At 36.7% G+C, this 16795-nt stretch overlaps 2 protein-coding genes across 2 annotated transcripts; one reads left to right on the top strand and one right to left on the bottom strand.

The window, feature by feature from the left end:
- Positions 1-5893: 5893 nt before the first annotated feature.
- Positions 5894-8472, top strand: LOC147849519 (dihydrofolate reductase-like). The gene is made up of 7 exons (XM_087337432.1): positions 5894-6076; positions 6335-6427; positions 6857-6955; positions 7046-7087; positions 7191-7320; positions 7475-7576; positions 7982-8472. Exons 1-7 carry the CDS (start codon positions 5942-5944, stop codon positions 8110-8112), a joined length of 732 nt encoding a protein of 243 aa, XP_087193558.1. The 5' UTR covers positions 5894-5941; the 3' UTR covers positions 8113-8472.
- Positions 8473-10006: 1534 nt separating this feature from the next.
- LOC147849518 (WW domain-containing protein) lies at positions 10007-16456 on the bottom strand (the record flags this gene model as incomplete). Its single annotated transcript, XM_087337442.1, has 10 exons — positions 10007-10642; positions 11030-11756; positions 11907-12017; positions 12176-12335; positions 12414-12490; positions 12569-12676; positions 12763-12842; positions 12926-14088; positions 14602-15449; positions 16323-16456. Coding segments are annotated over 8 exons (2654 nt in total), but the record flags the coding sequence as incomplete, so codon positions are not given.
- Between the last annotated feature and the right edge of the window lie 339 nt (positions 16457-16795).

Genomic DNA, 16795 nt, shown 5'->3' with positions numbered 1-16795 from the left:
AAGTAAATACAAAGGCAAGAAAACTTCAGTAGAAGACTGAACGAAATACCTTGGAAAAAGGTAAGATGTCAGTCAATGAGTATGTTGTGAAAATAAAGAGCATATGTGAATCACTTGCTTCTATTAATGTGAAGGTAGAAGATTATGATAAAGTAGAAGTATGCTTAAGGGGTTTAGGACCTCAATGTAAAAGTTTTAAAACATCCATTCTCACAAGGGATAGCATTCCAAGTTTTTCAGATCTGGTTTCAATGCTAGTAGTGGAAGAAAGAAATCAAATTGAAGATACAAACAAAGGAAACTCTGAGATTGAGGGGCAAGCTCTCTACAATAATGCTGGAAGAGGCCGAGGAAGAGGCCATAGAAGATTTGGTTCAACTAGAACCAATAATTATCAAGGAAGAGGACAACAAGTTATAAGTGGAAGAAACAAAATCAGAGGGAGGGGGAGCAATCGAGGCAAAGGTAAGCAAACTATATTGAGTGATGAGTGATGTTGGTATTGTGGGAAACCAAGCCATACACAAGTTGAATGCTATAAAAAGCAAAATGATGAAAAAAGAGGGAAGAGACAACAGAATAATTATGCTTCAACTAGTGAAATTTGTGATAAAGAAGGTGCTTTTATGATGCAACATGAAACAGCAACAATGGTTGAATGTTCACAAAAATGTAATGAAGACTATATGTGGTATGTAGATTCAGGGGCATCTAATCATATGGCCGAACATGCAAACTGGTTTGAAATTCTAAGACAACCAGAGATTCTTGGTTATGTACAGACAGGTGATAACACTACTCATACAATCGAGCATGTTGGAGATATCCCATTGTGGGAAGAAAAAAGAAAAACAAAGTATATGTTGAATGTTATGCATGTTCCAAACCTTGCAAAAAATCTTATTTATGTTGGACAGATAATAGAGCAAAGAATGCAAGTGAAGTTTAAGCAAAGTGGGCGCATTATAGAAAAACATGGAAAGCTGATTGCAAAAGGAAAACGTCAAGGAAGAATGTTTTCTTTAGATGTGGATATGCCTAAAAAGATTATATCCATGTTTGCAAGAGGAATGAATGTAATCTCAAATGTAGAAATGTGCATAAACGAATCGGACATATAAGTATGCAAACTTTACAAAATATGTTGAGGAAAAATGCAGTGGTTGGATTGCCTAAGTTGAAAGACTGTGACATGAGCAAAATATGTGAAGCATATCAATATGGAAAGCAAAACAGGTCGTCTTTCCCTCGTAAAAGACATATTAGCAAAAATGTGTTGAAGTTGGTACATACATATGTATAGGGACCTACAAAAAATGCATCAATTGGTGGTTGTAGGTTTTATGTAACATTCATAGATGATTGCTCAAGGAAAACATGGGTTTACTTCATGAAAGAGAAGAGTGAAGTATTTGATTGCTTTCGTAAGTTCAAATGCATGGTAGAAAAGCAAGTCGGGACTAGAATAAAATGCTTAAGGTCTAATGGAGGAGAATACTTCTCAAATGAATTTTCTGATTTTCTATGCGATCAAGGAATAAGGAGACAATTCGCATGTAGAATACTCCACAGCAAAATGGAGTGGCTGAGAGGAAAAACAGAACTTTGGTAAACATAGCAAGAGCTTTGATGACAGAATAAAATATGCCATTGTACTCTGGGTTGAGGTTGTAAACACAACAAACTATATTCTAAATAGATGCATAACATCTAGAGTACATGTAGTAACTCTTGAAGAATGTTTCTATGGTAGGAAACCTAGTTTAGGACACTTAAAAGTGTTTGGATGCATTGCTTATGTTCATGTACCTACGGAAGTAAGAAGTAACTTGATCCAAAAGCTGAAAAATGTATTTTTGTGGGATATTCATAGGACCAAAAAGGTTATAGATGTTATAACCCTTTGACAAAAAAGATTGTAGTAAGCCATGATGTGATATTTGATGAGTTGGGCAACTGGTACAACCCAAAACAAAATGTAGAAACTAATGAAGACACGGATAAATTTGAAAATGGAAGAGATTTCCATGGAAATGAAAATAAGGTTGGACAACAAAGTTCAACATCAATAGAATGTACTGGACCATCTGAAAACTTGGGTTCTTGGGGTGAAATAAATCTAAGACATAAAAAATATGATGATAAAAAGGGAAAACAGAAGATGCCAGAATATGAAATGCTTGATGATGGATCTAGAAACATGGAAGATGTAGATTCAGACGTATCATTGGATGAAGAGTTGGGTATACAAGTGCTGAAAATCTCTGGTGTTGAAAGAGCAATGAAAGATGCAAAACAGAAACTGAGAAGATCAAATAAAGAGAAAAAATCATTTGAATGATTTGGTTATGATACATACTTGGCTATGCATTATGCATATATGTCTAAAGTGGTACAGCTCCTTGATCTAGATAGTTTTGATGAAGCAAACGATGAGAAGAAATCGGTGAATGCAATGCAAGAAGAAATGGATGCATTGGCTAAAAACAAAACATGTGATTTGGTAAAGTTGCCAAAAGGAAAAAATGTGGTAGGTTGTAAATGGGTCTACAAAATAAAGCATGATTCCAATGGGAATGTAAGTAGACATAAAGCAAGATTTGTTGCAAATGGATATGCCCAAATGCAAGGAATTGATTATGATGAGACATTTGCACCAGTTGCAAAAATGGCAACCTTGAGGACACTACTTGTTGTAAGTGCAGCCGAAAGATCGGCTCTACACCATATGGATGTAAAAAATGATTTTTTACATGGGAACTTAGAAGAGGACGTGTACATGTGTCAACCACTAGGATTTGAAGATAAGGAGCATCCAGAATATGTTTGTAAGCTTAAAAAGGTTTTGTATGGACAAAAACAAGCACCGAGAGAATGGCACAAAGAACTTTTAGAATCTATGAAAAAACTTGCTTTCAAAATGTCAAAGATTCATTGTATGTAAAAAGGATAAATGATTGCATTGTTGTTAGTTTGATTTATGTAGATGATTTAATCATTGGAGGTGATTCTATGGATGAAATAAGCAAGCTGAAGAAAAATCTGGAAATGCAATTTCATATGAAGGACTTGGGAGAGCTGAAATACTTTCTTGGTATTGAGATTATTAGATCTGAAAGTGGAATATATATGTTGCAAAAATATTATGTTACAACTGTGCTGAAAAAATATGGAATGCTTGGATGTACCACTAGATAAGAACTGCAAATTGAGAGTTGATTTGGGAGCAAAAATTGCAGATGTGAACATGTACAGGTCTATGGTGGGCAGCCTCATATACTTGACTATAACAAGACCTAATTTGTGTTATGTTGTTGGATTAGTCAACCAGTTTATGCAACAATCAACAAAGCCACATTTGGATTGCATTAGAAGAATCTTGAGGTATGTAAAAGCTACTCAAAACCATGGACTGTTTTACAAGGCTGATCTGGACATAAAGATGGAAGGATATACAGATGTTGATTGGGTTGCCAAAATGATAGAAGATCCATGAGTGGATATATGTTTACATTGGGAAGTGCAGTTATTTCACGGAGTAGCAAAAAACAAGCTATTGTTGCATTATCAACTACTGAAGCTTAATATAGAGGAGCTACAATAGCTACTTATGAAGAAGTATGGATTAAAAGATTGCTTGCAGATTTGGGTGAGTATATAGATGGTGCAGTCACAATTTGGTGTGACAATATGAGCGGCATTCAGCTCGCAAAAAACCCAGTGTTCCATGCAAGAACAAAGCGCATTGAAGTGCATTATCACTTTGTTAGAGAAAAAGTGATTGATGAAGAAGTGGATCTGATGTATGTAAGTACAAATCAGCAAGTGGCTGATATTCTTTCGAAGGGATTGAGCATGGAAAAACATACAGAGTTTAGAGACATGATGGGAGTTAGAAGCATTGGTATGATAGCTGAAAAGCATGATGGAAAAGAAGACTAATGATGATCTCAAGAGTGGATAAGTTGAGCTTGAGGGGGAATGTTAAGAAACAAGCTCAACAAAAGCATGTGATACTTATTGGTAACTCAGATCTTCTATAGTAGCTATTAGGAAATTAGCTACTATTAGACATATAGGTAAAACAATTGTTTAGTTGTTCACAACTATTTAGCTATTCACAACTATTTAGCTATTCACAACTATTTAGCTACTCATGGCTAATTAGCTGAATGTGTAAGTGACTTATATACTTAGGTAAAAAAAGTAAGAGTGAGTAGGAGAGAGAAGTAAGAAGAGAAACAGAAAACAAACGAGAGAGGTTTCTCTCTGCATAATGAAACATAACGTTTTTGGGCTTCTACTAAGGTAAGTCTCCTTCCCCCCTCTCCTTTCTCTCTTGACCACACTAACAATCTAGCACATCACGATTCGTTTTGCACTAAGAAGAGTCGTAGCACCTTCGTAACAGTTACGACGAGCGTGTGAACAACGTCAAATGACCTGTTGGATTTTCGCCTTACCAAATGAAGCATGAGTGAGGCCAGTCATATGAAAGAATCCCACTTCGAGCGGCTACACTCACATTGACAAAGTACAACCGGCTGGCCTACTTCAAGGGCAATCTAGCTAGCAGTGGAGTGCATATATATATATATATATAGGTGTTTCTTCTTAAGCAGGTTGCCTGACAGAAGATTTCGATTGGACCGAAGTCTCGTAATGTTTTAAGGGAAGTTTTCATAAAGATCTTCAGAAGGTACCAAGGAGGAAGTGTTGATGAAGACAAAGAGATAGTCGGTGGCAGGATGTAAGAAACCAAGCTATGATACTAGATGTTGGAAACTACGGGATAGATGTGGAACAAAACCAGCACTCTAATAGATAAGAGTCTTCAGGAAGATATCAAATAACAGATTAAGAATTATAAGACAACAAGATCAAGAAAGCATCGGTAGGGAAGGAGACACCAAGGAGGGCACAACAGTGTAACTGTATTATTGCTCTAAGAATTATAATGGCACATTTCTACAATAGATGAACAACTAGTCAACTAGGTTACAAGCATCAGTTTAAATATCAATTGACTTAGGGCAACTGCCCGTTCCACTATTTACATAATTTGCCTAAACCTAGAGCATGTCCAATGGGACAGTGTGAATACGTCCATTATGTACTCGTATTCGATATTGTTGTACGCTCATTTTCTCATTGCCTAGGTTTGGATAAGCCGCTAGTTGATATGACAATCATCAAATAATGAGCAAGGAAAAGCGGATACAATGAAGCTTATGCAACATATATATATATATATATATGCTTTCTTAGGTTTAGGTTTAGGTTTTTGTGGTTTTCATTTCCTTTTCGACATTATTTGGCATCTTGCTCATGTGCTTACGTTTGCCCCAAGGATGGATGGTTGGTATGTATAACATGAAATTGCTTGATCATACATATTGATACATATGTACATACATATTGATACATACATACATACGGATACATCCATACATACGGATACAATGTACATACTGATACTTACATACGGATACATTGTACATACAGACATAATAAACACATGTAGTTTCTGGTGACAACACACATAAACACACAACAGAGACAGGGAGATGGCGATGGCGATGGAGGGAGGCCATCAATGATCAGACCTAACTCACAATGTGCAGCCTACCAATTGAATCAGGCAGAGAGAGAGAGAGAGAGGGTAGCTTCGGGAGAAATGAATGATTGTGCAGACTCCAGAGAGAGAGAGAGAGAGAGAGAGAGAGAGAGAGAGAGAGAGCGATCTTAATGAGCGATAGAAAAGAACAGCAGCGGCAGATGAAACAAGACACAACACGAAGAAAAAGGATTCGTTGGTGGGAGGTCTCCATCCGTTAATGACGGCGATGGCGGGACCCAGAGCTCCTCCTTCCCAGATTTAAGGATGAGCTCTCTCTTTCTCTCTCTCTCTCTCTGCAGAATCAGGAGCAGCTAGCTGAGCATGGCTGAAGAAGTTACGGAGGGTTGTCGGGGGCGTCTAAAGGTTCTCTGCTTGCACGGGTTCCGCACAAGTGGATCCATCTTGGAGCAGCAACTCAAACGATGGGATGCTTCATTACATCGTCTTCTAGACATGGTAATCTCTCTTTCTATGTGGCGTAAGGAATTTCCTTAGCGATTTCACATCCCCAACTGAACATGTGTCCAGTGTCTATGCATGCATCCGATCAGATATATTGCACACATCTGTAGTAGTAGTAGTAGTGTCATTCGCCATGATGCATGCATCAGAATTTTATTTCATATTCTTATGTAATGTGGAGCATGCGACTATGGATTGAAATCATCTTCTCACGTAGTTAAAACAAAAAAAGGGGGCATGTTTGTTTTTCAGACCTTCCTGGATGCTCCATTCCCTTGTCGGGGAAGATCTGATGTAGAGGGAATCTTCTCGCCTCCATACTATGAGTGGTTCACATATGACATTGTAAGTAAACTGTGTATCCGTAACTCTTTCTTCCAACATAATGGATCTAACCATTTTCATTGGAAACATTTACTTGCTAGTTAATTTAATTTCCTTCTCATGCATGATATGATACGAAAATAACGAGAAACTACCACAGACTAAATGGAATCTCATAAAAAAAAATTGTCTGAGTATTGTGGGAAACTTCTTTGCTTATCAGGTGTACTTCCATTTTCATGCATGAGAGTAAGGCAGATTATGAGAAAATATGGCACGATAGAATGTAGTAGAAATTGTAGTAGGAATTTTTGAGTGATTGAGGCCATCTTTCTTTCAAACGCATCTGGTGGCTACGGGCGTATAGACCTATCATTGAGTTAGATATCGATCAGATCCACTGTAAACCTTATGTAAGAACTTGTCACTGTTGTCCAACATATTTTTCAGAAATTCACCGAGTACAGTGGACTGGAGGAGTGCATTGAATACATATCCAATTATATGTATAAGTATGGACCCTTTGATGGCTTGATTGGGTTCTCACAGGTAAGTCTTCGACTAGTATCAAATTTCCATTGTACCATCATTAACAATATTTACCAGGATAAAAGATCAATTCTGTTTTGTGTTCTCTAGGGTGCTGTGCTTAGTGCTGCCCTTGCAGGGCTTCAGCAAAAGGTGAATGAACAGAATTAGTTTTTCTTTTATCCTTCTCATAAGTCTTGCTGGAAGAAACTAAGGGGATCCCTAATTAAAATTTGTCTCCTGCTCTGATCAACAGAGTCTCCGTCTTTGTAAGCATCCACCTCTTCGATTTGTTATTGTCATCTCTGGTGCCATGTTCAAGCATCCGGAATGGAAGGAAGATTGCTACTCCCGCATTATATGCTGCCCATCCATACATTTCATAGGTAAACATACATAAACCATGCGTGAAATTTATAATGCGAAAAATTGATCAATTTCGTTATGCAGTTATGCAGTCATAACTATGGAAGATCCATGGAGATCTTCATGTTGCAAAGATGTGAAATTCTAATGAACTCATTTGTGATGTAACATCAGGATCACAAGATTGGCTAAGACCTAAGAATAGAGAGTTGGTGCAGATGTTTGAAGAGCCTGTCATCATCCATCATGGAGGGAAACACTGTGTGCCCAGGCTAGGTATGCGTGCAGTGTTCATGCATTTTGGATTCACACTTACCACAGATTTGAAGCATTTAAGGATTATGAATGAAATCTGCATGCATTATGGATTATGAATGAAATAGGTCTTGTATTATGGATTATGCATGAACTATGTGTGTAGTATGTATGGGTTATGAAATTTGGTATGCGTGGATTATGGGTTATGAATGACGAGTGTATTTATTGTTGATTATGAATTGATAGAATGAGCATGAATGTACTATGGATTATGAATTTAGTATGCATGAATGATGTGTGTAGTTATTGTTGATTTTGAATTGATAGAATGAGTATGGTCAAGTGACTTCAAATGAAGAATATATGTAGCATGGATTACGAATGAAGTGTGTTCCAATTCCTTTCTTTATTGTCTATTTTCAGATGAAGAAGCAACTAACACTGTCACAAATTTCTTGCACGGAATACTTGAAGGTAAAGCCCCTCCTGATCCAAGCCGTAACATAGCTTTTCAGTGTGAGGAGTCTCCATCTGAAATTGAAGTGATTGCATGATGACCTTATTCGTTGTTCTGTTAAAACATATAATAAAATGATCTGAATTTATCATTATTATGATATCATGCGTTCAGCTGAGATGATATTCAGGAAAATGAATTTCTGGTATTACTTCACTGATTTTCCTATATTCAACCCTTTTAGCGACCGGTGTAAAAAGTAGACATCCTATTAAAAGAAAGGACGTTATCCGTTCTATGTACTCAGAGACAGTTTCTTGTGCTACACGGGTTGCAATGTAATCATGAAACTATCATTTGTTGAACCACTTTCCATTATGAACTTCTTAAGGCCATGTGTAAGGACTACGCAAAGATCTCATATTTGATGACTATCCAAAAGAGTTCATGGTTCATTTATAGCTGTTTATTTAAAAGTATGCATCTCCATATTCAAAGATTCTTTAAATCATAGTTGCTGTCAAAACGTTTTCAGTACGAAGTTGGCTTCAGTGTACATTTCACTATTTTTGTCCATGTTCAGATATGCAATGTGCAACAATGCAATCTTGAGTACGTTCAATGCCATCTCTTTACAGCAAAATACAACCATCACTGCTGTATAATCACATTTTTACGCCACAGTAAATGATCAAGAAAATTTTGCATTTACTTGTGCCAAAAACATTAAAATTACAATAGGTAACAGAGCCTAAAAAAGGTATGCATAAAATTGACTTTTAACATTTAGCAACTGGTAAGTTAAACCCATGGAGAAAAGAACCAAGCCACGTGTTAGGATTAATGATAACACTACTGTGATATTCATCACAGTTGATAAATGCCAATGACAGTCATGGACCGAGGAACAACATTGTAAGGAACTGAATCATAACTAGAACTAAATCAAGCAATTGTCTCAGTCACCAACCAGGTGGGCGCCAATTAATTGAAGCAATTGTTAGATAGCCAAATTTATTTTCTTATAATTGAAATAATTATCAAAACCAGATGTGGTTGATCATATGGATGTATTAAAGCAATTGTCTCATCCACCAACCATGTGGGCGCCAATTAATTGAAGCAATTGTTAAATAGCCAAATATATTTTCTTAAAATTGAAATAATTATCAAAACCACATGTGATTAATCATATAGATGTATTAAAGCAATTGTCTCATTCGCTAATCATGTGGGCGCCAATTAATTGAAGCATTTGTTAGATAGCCAAATTTATTTTCTTATAATTGAAATAATTATCAAAACCAGATGTGATTGATCATATAGATGTATTAAAGCAATTGTCTCATAATTCATTCGCCAAAACCATGTGGGCGCCAATTAATTGAAGCATTTATTAGATAGCCAAAAAAAAATTCTTATAATAGAAATAATTATCAAAACCAGATGTGACTGATCATATAGATGTGTTAAATAAATTTGACACTAACAATGAACTTTTGATGAATTAATTCCTTCTAAAAAAGAACTAAACCATGTGTCAGGAATAATCATCCCTAAAGTAATTGTAAAATTCATTGCTGCTCAAAAGTACCAATGAGGCCTAAACTACAGACTGAAGCACATTGAAATGAACTAAACCTTGACTAATATGATCAAATCAATCCACCATGTGGGCAACGAGTATCTAAAACAACTTTTAGCCAAATTGCTAATATTTGAAATTCCTATCAAAACCAGATCTTATTGATAACAGAAACGCATTTGATAAATTAAATTAGTAAGCCACATCTTATCAATCAATTCTTGATTTTAATGAGCCTCTTTATAAGTAAATAGATTAGTCAAACTTTTCCAACGTTGAGATTCTCATACATCAGCCATAAATAAACATCCTCTGCCAACATTCCTATCCTCCATTTTTACCATTTACTTTCATCTGATATGTTAGTCAACCAATGCAATATTGGCATTTTTCATTTTTACTCATATTTAATTTTTGCCACAAACAGTGGGCCAATTCCCACTTTGGTCATTTTCTGCGTGAAGTATCAACTTAGTCTGAATTCACAAATAAAACATCAATGACCAAGAATAAAGAGAATAGACATGAACAAGTCTTTCCTAATACATGTAGATGTTCAAGTTTCCATGTTTTATCCCCAAAAACTGTTTCTGTTGACCATAAGCAGGGTCACATAAAAATGTAGGAAATGGAAGGCCTCAGGGACTTTCTTTTACATTCCAATCTAACACCTTTTTGCAAAACTTAGTTGCCTGGCAGAAGAGAATAGACATGAACAAGTCTTTCCTAATACATGTAGATGTTCAAGTTTCCATGTTTTATCCCAAAAACTGTTTCTGTTTACCATAAGCAGGGTCACATAAAAATGTAGGAAATGGAAGGCCTCGGGGACTTTCTTTTACATTCCAATCTAACACCTTTTTGCAAAACTTAGTTGCCTACCAGACTTCAGCAAGAATGAACACTGTTATTTTTAAGGAGAGCTTTCACGAAAAAAGAGTTCCAAAACAGGGGCCTTTGAGAACGCATCATATAAAACTGTTTCGATCTTTTCCCATCCACTTCTAGAACTGCTGCTTATATAAAGTGTTTTTTTCTCTCCCTGAAAATAAGTACAATCAAATCAAAAGAATACAAATTTATTGAGATAATTGAACCTCTCAAAATTCATGCAGTTCATTGTGTGCATTTTGTAAGACACGAAGAAGTTCGTTTTTTGTCTTCATTTTAAGAAATCTTAATCTTACAATGTTCAAAGAATCCAAGGCATGAAGGACAATATGAATAAAAATGAAAACGAATGGCAAAATTTGTAGTCAAATAATTAGCAATGAGCACATGATGCAGTGTAAACACATGATGTAGAAGGAAAATGTTGTTAATAGAATATCATAGCAGGATATGCATACATGTAAAACAGGTAAGTGTATTCATAATACATGATGCTTAAAAAGGTTTAAACTAATCAGCAATCAGCACTGCAAAATACCTTAGCAATCACCATAGGGATATTCCTCGTGCCTTCATATTCGTAATACAAGCATAACGCTCTGACAAGGTTCAAAGTTTTATATCATCTCATATGTACAAGCCACCAACTGAAATAGTGATCTTCCAACTTTGATGCCCTGTTCATAAAACTGAAATAGCAGAAGTTCCGAGATTTAGTACAACCCCCCTGTTCAGAAGATATTTATAATTATCCCTTCCACAGCCATCGCCAGTCTGACATTGCTCATTTGTTTAACCTTGATGAATGTCATATGGCATCTATCATTGGGAAGTACAAGAGGAAGAAAGCTACGATGCATGTAGAGTGAAACTGCAGGCTTATGCAACCTGGCCGAATCCATGAAAGCTTCCGAATATTCTAGCATCACAAAGTATTTGCAAACTATCTTCGAAGTCTCCATCCTCAAGTTTTTAAGGATGGCAGACTCTAAACATGCAACCTGGGTCATGACCCATGGGCTTCGCTTGGTTGGAGCCTTTGAAATCTGATAAAAGCATTCCCGGTCGAATTCTTCCTCAAACAAGAGTATGTTCCTATATTTCCTATGCCTTAAAGAACATCCATATGTTCTTGACAGGAATATGAGATCAATTCTCAGCATTTTTTATCCAACCCTCCTGCAGAGTAAGAAATCTTCCATTGATGCATATTGTTTAGTCCATTTCAGCCTTTGAACATTAATAATCCAGCAAGGGTGCAGTAGCTGGGAGAAGAGAATATATTCAGTCTCATCAAAGAAAGAAAGAAAGATATATTAACATTTTTTAGAGGCCAAAACGGTATATACCTTATATGACATATACGTATAGAACATTCACAAATCTTAAAAACAAATCTCAAGATAGAAACTTACTCGCCTTGTAACCAACAAAGCTTCAATTTATGCCAATGGTTTATCCCAACTTGTTTCTTGTGTTTCTAAATTACCATAATAAACTTCACCAGATTCATCATCCCAGAATGCCTGTAAAGTACAGGAGCAAAATGTGTTGGGAGTTGCAGTTACAGAATAACAATAATATGTTATCTAAGCCTTTCAGTCTGCAGTTTACTGGATGAAGAAAGGGATAGCTCTATGCTTTCTTAGAAAACTTTGAAAAACGAGAGTAAAATTAGGCATACCTGCCAGCCATCAGGAAGATCCTTTGATATTTGTGTCAGATCAGGTTTCTGTGCTTTTCTATTATCTTCCTTCTCAGCTTCTTTTTCTGATACCATAAAGCTTTCCTGCATATCCCCTCGTTTTGCATCTGCTTTCTTTGCTCTTTTCACCCTCTCACGCCTGAAAGAATCATGCGAATTACGGATACAATCGTTCACCTATTGATGCAACTATGGTGTATAAAAAAGCGTAACTAACCAGTCTACAGTTCCCAAGGGCTGAAAGTTTGCATTATCCATCGCTCCTCCACTTGCAATCTGTTGCCTTCGCCATTCCTGACAGAATGAATAAAGCAGATCAGTTTCTAAATGTTATTTTAAAAATTTGTTCTGTTTAAGGCAATTTCGGGATACCTCAATCTCTTTCTGTTTTTTCTTCTCAAGAACTTCTATGTCATAAAGTGCCCTTTCATCCTCATCATCCTCATCACTACCATGTAGCTCTTCCTTTGCTTGCTTCCACTAGATTGAATACAGGCATGTTATATGACCTAACGCACTAACTGAGCAGCTGAGAGTTTCAGAATTATCGGAAAAAGAAACCATACCTTATTGACCAAATTAGAGACTTTTTTATTGAGCATTGGAGCACCAGAAACCGAGTGTGCCCGTTTCTTGATAGCCTTACCTGCATAATCAGTTATAACACATGGAAACCATTCAGCAATAAGGATAAACATTATAATGAGGTATTTTGCAATTTCTGAGAACCTTTCGGGGGCTTCTTTGCTTCTGCACTAGACGCAACAGCATTGCTCTCAGCGCCTGCACTTGAAGATTCGGGAATGATAGGCACGCCAGACATTGACTGATATCCACCACTGTTTGAGTTCTGAAATGTGCTTCGTGGTATTGACGGCAATGTAATAGAAGGTATGGGTGGAACAAGTGCTGTTGCCCATCCAACATAGGTTGAGATAGGATCTGATGCAGCAATATAGGGTTGTTCTATTCCCACTGTCTCATTAGCTTGTGTATTGAGTGTATATGAACCTGGAATCTCCTGCACATATGTTCCATAAAAAGAAGAGTCCACAGCTACTGACTGATATTCTTGTGTTGGAATGTAATCTGTTGGAGTCATATAATCTGAGGGATAATATTCAACACTAGGCACTGAGGATTCTAAAATGTATGGATGTATGGCTTGTGGAGAATCTGGTGGCAAAGGTGGTGGTTCTTCAGGAGGAGGTGGAGGAACTAACTCTGTTTCACCCGGAGGAGGGGGAGTCCATCCGTCATCAGGTGGCAAGGGTGGTACCCAATAGCTAGAATCAGAGTAAAACTGAGAATCTACAGAATGTGTTGTACCTAAATCCATATGAACTGGATAACTATACAGATTTGTAGAAGACACAATATCTAGACCAGTACCCGGCACAGCTGGCTCAGCTTCAACATCATTATCAACCTCCATGTCTACTTCCATATCCACATCAGCTCCATCTGTCCCTGAATGACTGCATCTTTCACCTAAATTTGGACATAATACATGAACTTCATCATCATGGATTTCACCTTCCTCCACATCCTCATCAGTACCCATTATACCATTAGCTGTAGTTTTGATTCCTCGTTCAGAATTTTGACTGCTGCCTTCTGCATACTGAGCCGAACTCAATAAACTGTCTTTACGGGCAGCTTTTAATGCACAATTAGCATCCATAATAGTTGAATGACTAATGTTGGAAGTTCCAATGCTAATGGCTTCTTCAGAAGCTAGAATGGTCTCAATTTTTCTTAACTCTTCAAATATCAGAGAAAAACAAGCCTCTGGTGCAAAATCAAGCGCCGAGAACGCCTTCCAAACACCAAGTTGGACTTCGGTTTGTATAGCCATCAGACCATGCCTTGAAAGTTGCGCAAGGGAGTCTCTGTAGTGAAGTATAAGAGTTTGTAAGTAAACAGCACGCATATGTAAGGGTGTTGTCACATACATTGCACCAGAATATGCATGGTTTACACATAAAAGAAAGTGACAGAGAAACACGTGTTCAGTAATTACCAGAATAAATTATTATATTCATGAAGAATATAAATTAAAATTAAGGAGTGAAAGAATGAAAGCTTATATTGACATCTCTGCCAATGTCGTGTATAAGAATCATAACCATTATAATCATATCTCATTCAAATCTCTATATGCTATGTGTGGGAATGGGGGAGAGTAAAAAAAATCAGAAATCAAACAACATAGAAAAAGAGATACAAAGAAAATATGTTCTCGAAGATTCAAGAAGAAAACCAGGCCCACAGAGAGTAAATGCACACTAAACTAGAAATGATAATTAGAATCCAACTTCGATTGACTGTTACTTAGATAAAATATAATGAGAAATGGTAACTTAATTTAATCTATTGAAGATGTAGTGGAACACAAATCTTACCCAGCTAAATTTCTCAGCCGCTGCTGTAAAGCTTCTCCTTTTTCTGCAAGCAAATCACTCCTATCTGCAAGCATAGATCCTGCAGTCTCCTCACACATTTGTATCACAGCCAAAGGCTCAGAAACATGGGAATGTATGCCATTATCACCATCAATTTCGCACTTCGCTTCCCCAGTTAGATGTTCTGCTTGAATATCCCGCGGAGGTTCAGCATCCCTGTCATCATTTTCAGCAACTGGATTGACTCTTTGTGGGCTTCCATTCTGTGCCTTACATTCGTTAATGTTAGGTATATCAACATCAGCACTTGGTCTGAAACCATCATCTGAATTCCGAACACTTTTTAGATTATCTTCAAGTGTGACAATGCCGGGTCCTTGAATGGCAACTTGAGCATCAGGAATAGCCTCAGTAGCTACAGTCAGATTCGACTCTGGTAAAATGCTTCTTTCACTTGCAATAATCTCTATATCTTTGACTGGACTTGACAAAGTATCAGCTGATTGATGATGATGCTCATTACTGTGCTTATCCAACGCACCTTCCTTCTGTTGTGGCTCTACTACCAAAACAGACTCTCTCTCCAAGGTAGTCATCTGATTTATGAGGTCTTCTGACCCATCAACAATTACCTTCTCAAGTGAAGTCGGCATTTTCCATGTAGTTTCTCCTGTCTGAAGGTTCCAGTAATAATATTCACCACTATCTTCATGCAGGACAGTTTGCCATTCTTTTTGGGCTGCCTCATCTTTTAAGGAAATATCACATTTCTGTTCATCACCATTTTGTTCCCCTTTAATAATGGCTTGGTGAAGTATTTCATTAGATGACACATTATGGGGATTCTCCTGAGTGCAAGCAAATAAAAGAATCAATGTTATGCTAAACCACGGGCATTCTATTTACTTTCATCTTTTTCTATGTTCAGGTTGATAATCATGTTAAAACAAGTACAATGTCTAATTGATTTCATTATTTCTACAATACAGTGCATGCATGCAAAGTAATTTTTATCACCAATGGCAAATATATAATTCCAAATGCCTTGAAAAAAGTGCGTGCATCATATGATGACAAAGCCCAATACAGTTACGCGATGTAGCGTTAGCACCATATTTTTGTGTCTTAGCACCCAGAATCTCTCACTTGCTGGGAGAAATCGCTTGCCCATCCTGGTGTTCTGGTGCAGGCTGTGAGGGTGGTCCAAAATCAAGGTCAACAAATTCAAGTTACATACACTGTGATTGCACAAACTAGGGTCAAAAAAACTAAGAAGAGTAGGTCCATTTGAAGAAGATAAATGAGCTCTTTCTTATTTGCTTTCCTTTGTTCTATGAGCAGTAGAGATATAACTCAATTTGATGGAAATGTGCATGCTATTTCATTTGCTTCTCATACATAAGCATTAACATTCATAGTGAAACAAACTTTGGCACATTCATATTAACACGTTATCCAAAAATAAAGAACTCTAAAGAAGACTATGGTAATCTTTGTAGGATTTTGCAAAATACGCATGTTCAGAGCATGAATGGTTAAACACGAAAAGGCTATAAGAATTTTACATTACAACCGGTGAAAGGGACTGGAAACACAAAATGAAAGGCAAAGCTCTACCAGAAAGTTCTATTTCTGATTATGTAGTCCATCTTATCTTTAACAAGCTTAACTTTGATGCAGCTATAAAGACTGAATTAGCATAGCTCCTGTAAAGTTAATACCTTCTGATCAGGACTTTTTGATGGCTCACTGCTACCATCTTCATCATCCCCTTCATCATCACTATATTGCCCAAGCAAAGATAGTGGATTTTCAGAAATTAACTCTGCAAAAGAAAATAAAAAATCTGACCATGCTGCAGTAAAAACTTGATTTGTTTAATGTGATAATATATCAGCAAACAAATTTCATAGAAAGGCAACAATGACACACCATTCTTTGCATCCCATACTTTCTATTTTTCTTACATGATGTATACTTTACTTTAGGACATCTACAACTATGGACCGACATGAACAGTACCTAAGTGAGTATGGCTTCTCCACAAGGCTCAAGTTTATAATATTCTTTATCCAATAATTTCAAACTTTTATAAATATTTCAATTAAGTACAAACATGAAGTTTATAAAAAGAGATTTACGCGACCAAGTGTTGGATAATCTACAAGCCTTTCTTCCAAATAAATTTATCATT

Source organism: Azolla caroliniana, unplaced genomic scaffold, assembly GCF_043228905.1.
Source record: "Azolla caroliniana isolate FFs.n. ecotype wild unplaced genomic scaffold, voAzoCaro1.0.p SCAF_36, whole genome shotgun sequence".
Lineage (NCBI taxonomy): Eukaryota > Viridiplantae > Streptophyta > Polypodiopsida > Salviniales > Salviniaceae > Azolla > Azolla caroliniana.
This window is presented reverse-complemented; position numbering and strand designations above follow the sequence as displayed.

Excerpts from the sequence above, each read along its gene's own strand:
- LOC147849519 (XM_087337432.1), top strand. The coding sequence starts at position 5,942 with ATGGCTGAAGAAGTTACGGAGGGTTGTCGGGGGCGTCTAAAGGTTCTC. Across the intron at positions 7,088-7,190 it reads TTGCAGGGCTTCAGCAAAAG|AGTCTCCGTCTTTGTAAGCA; the intron begins GTGAATGAACAG and ends TCTGATCAACAG. Across the intron at positions 7,321-7,474 it reads CCCATCCATACATTTCATAG|GATCACAAGATTGGCTAAGA; the intron begins GTAAACATACAT and ends ATGTAACATCAG.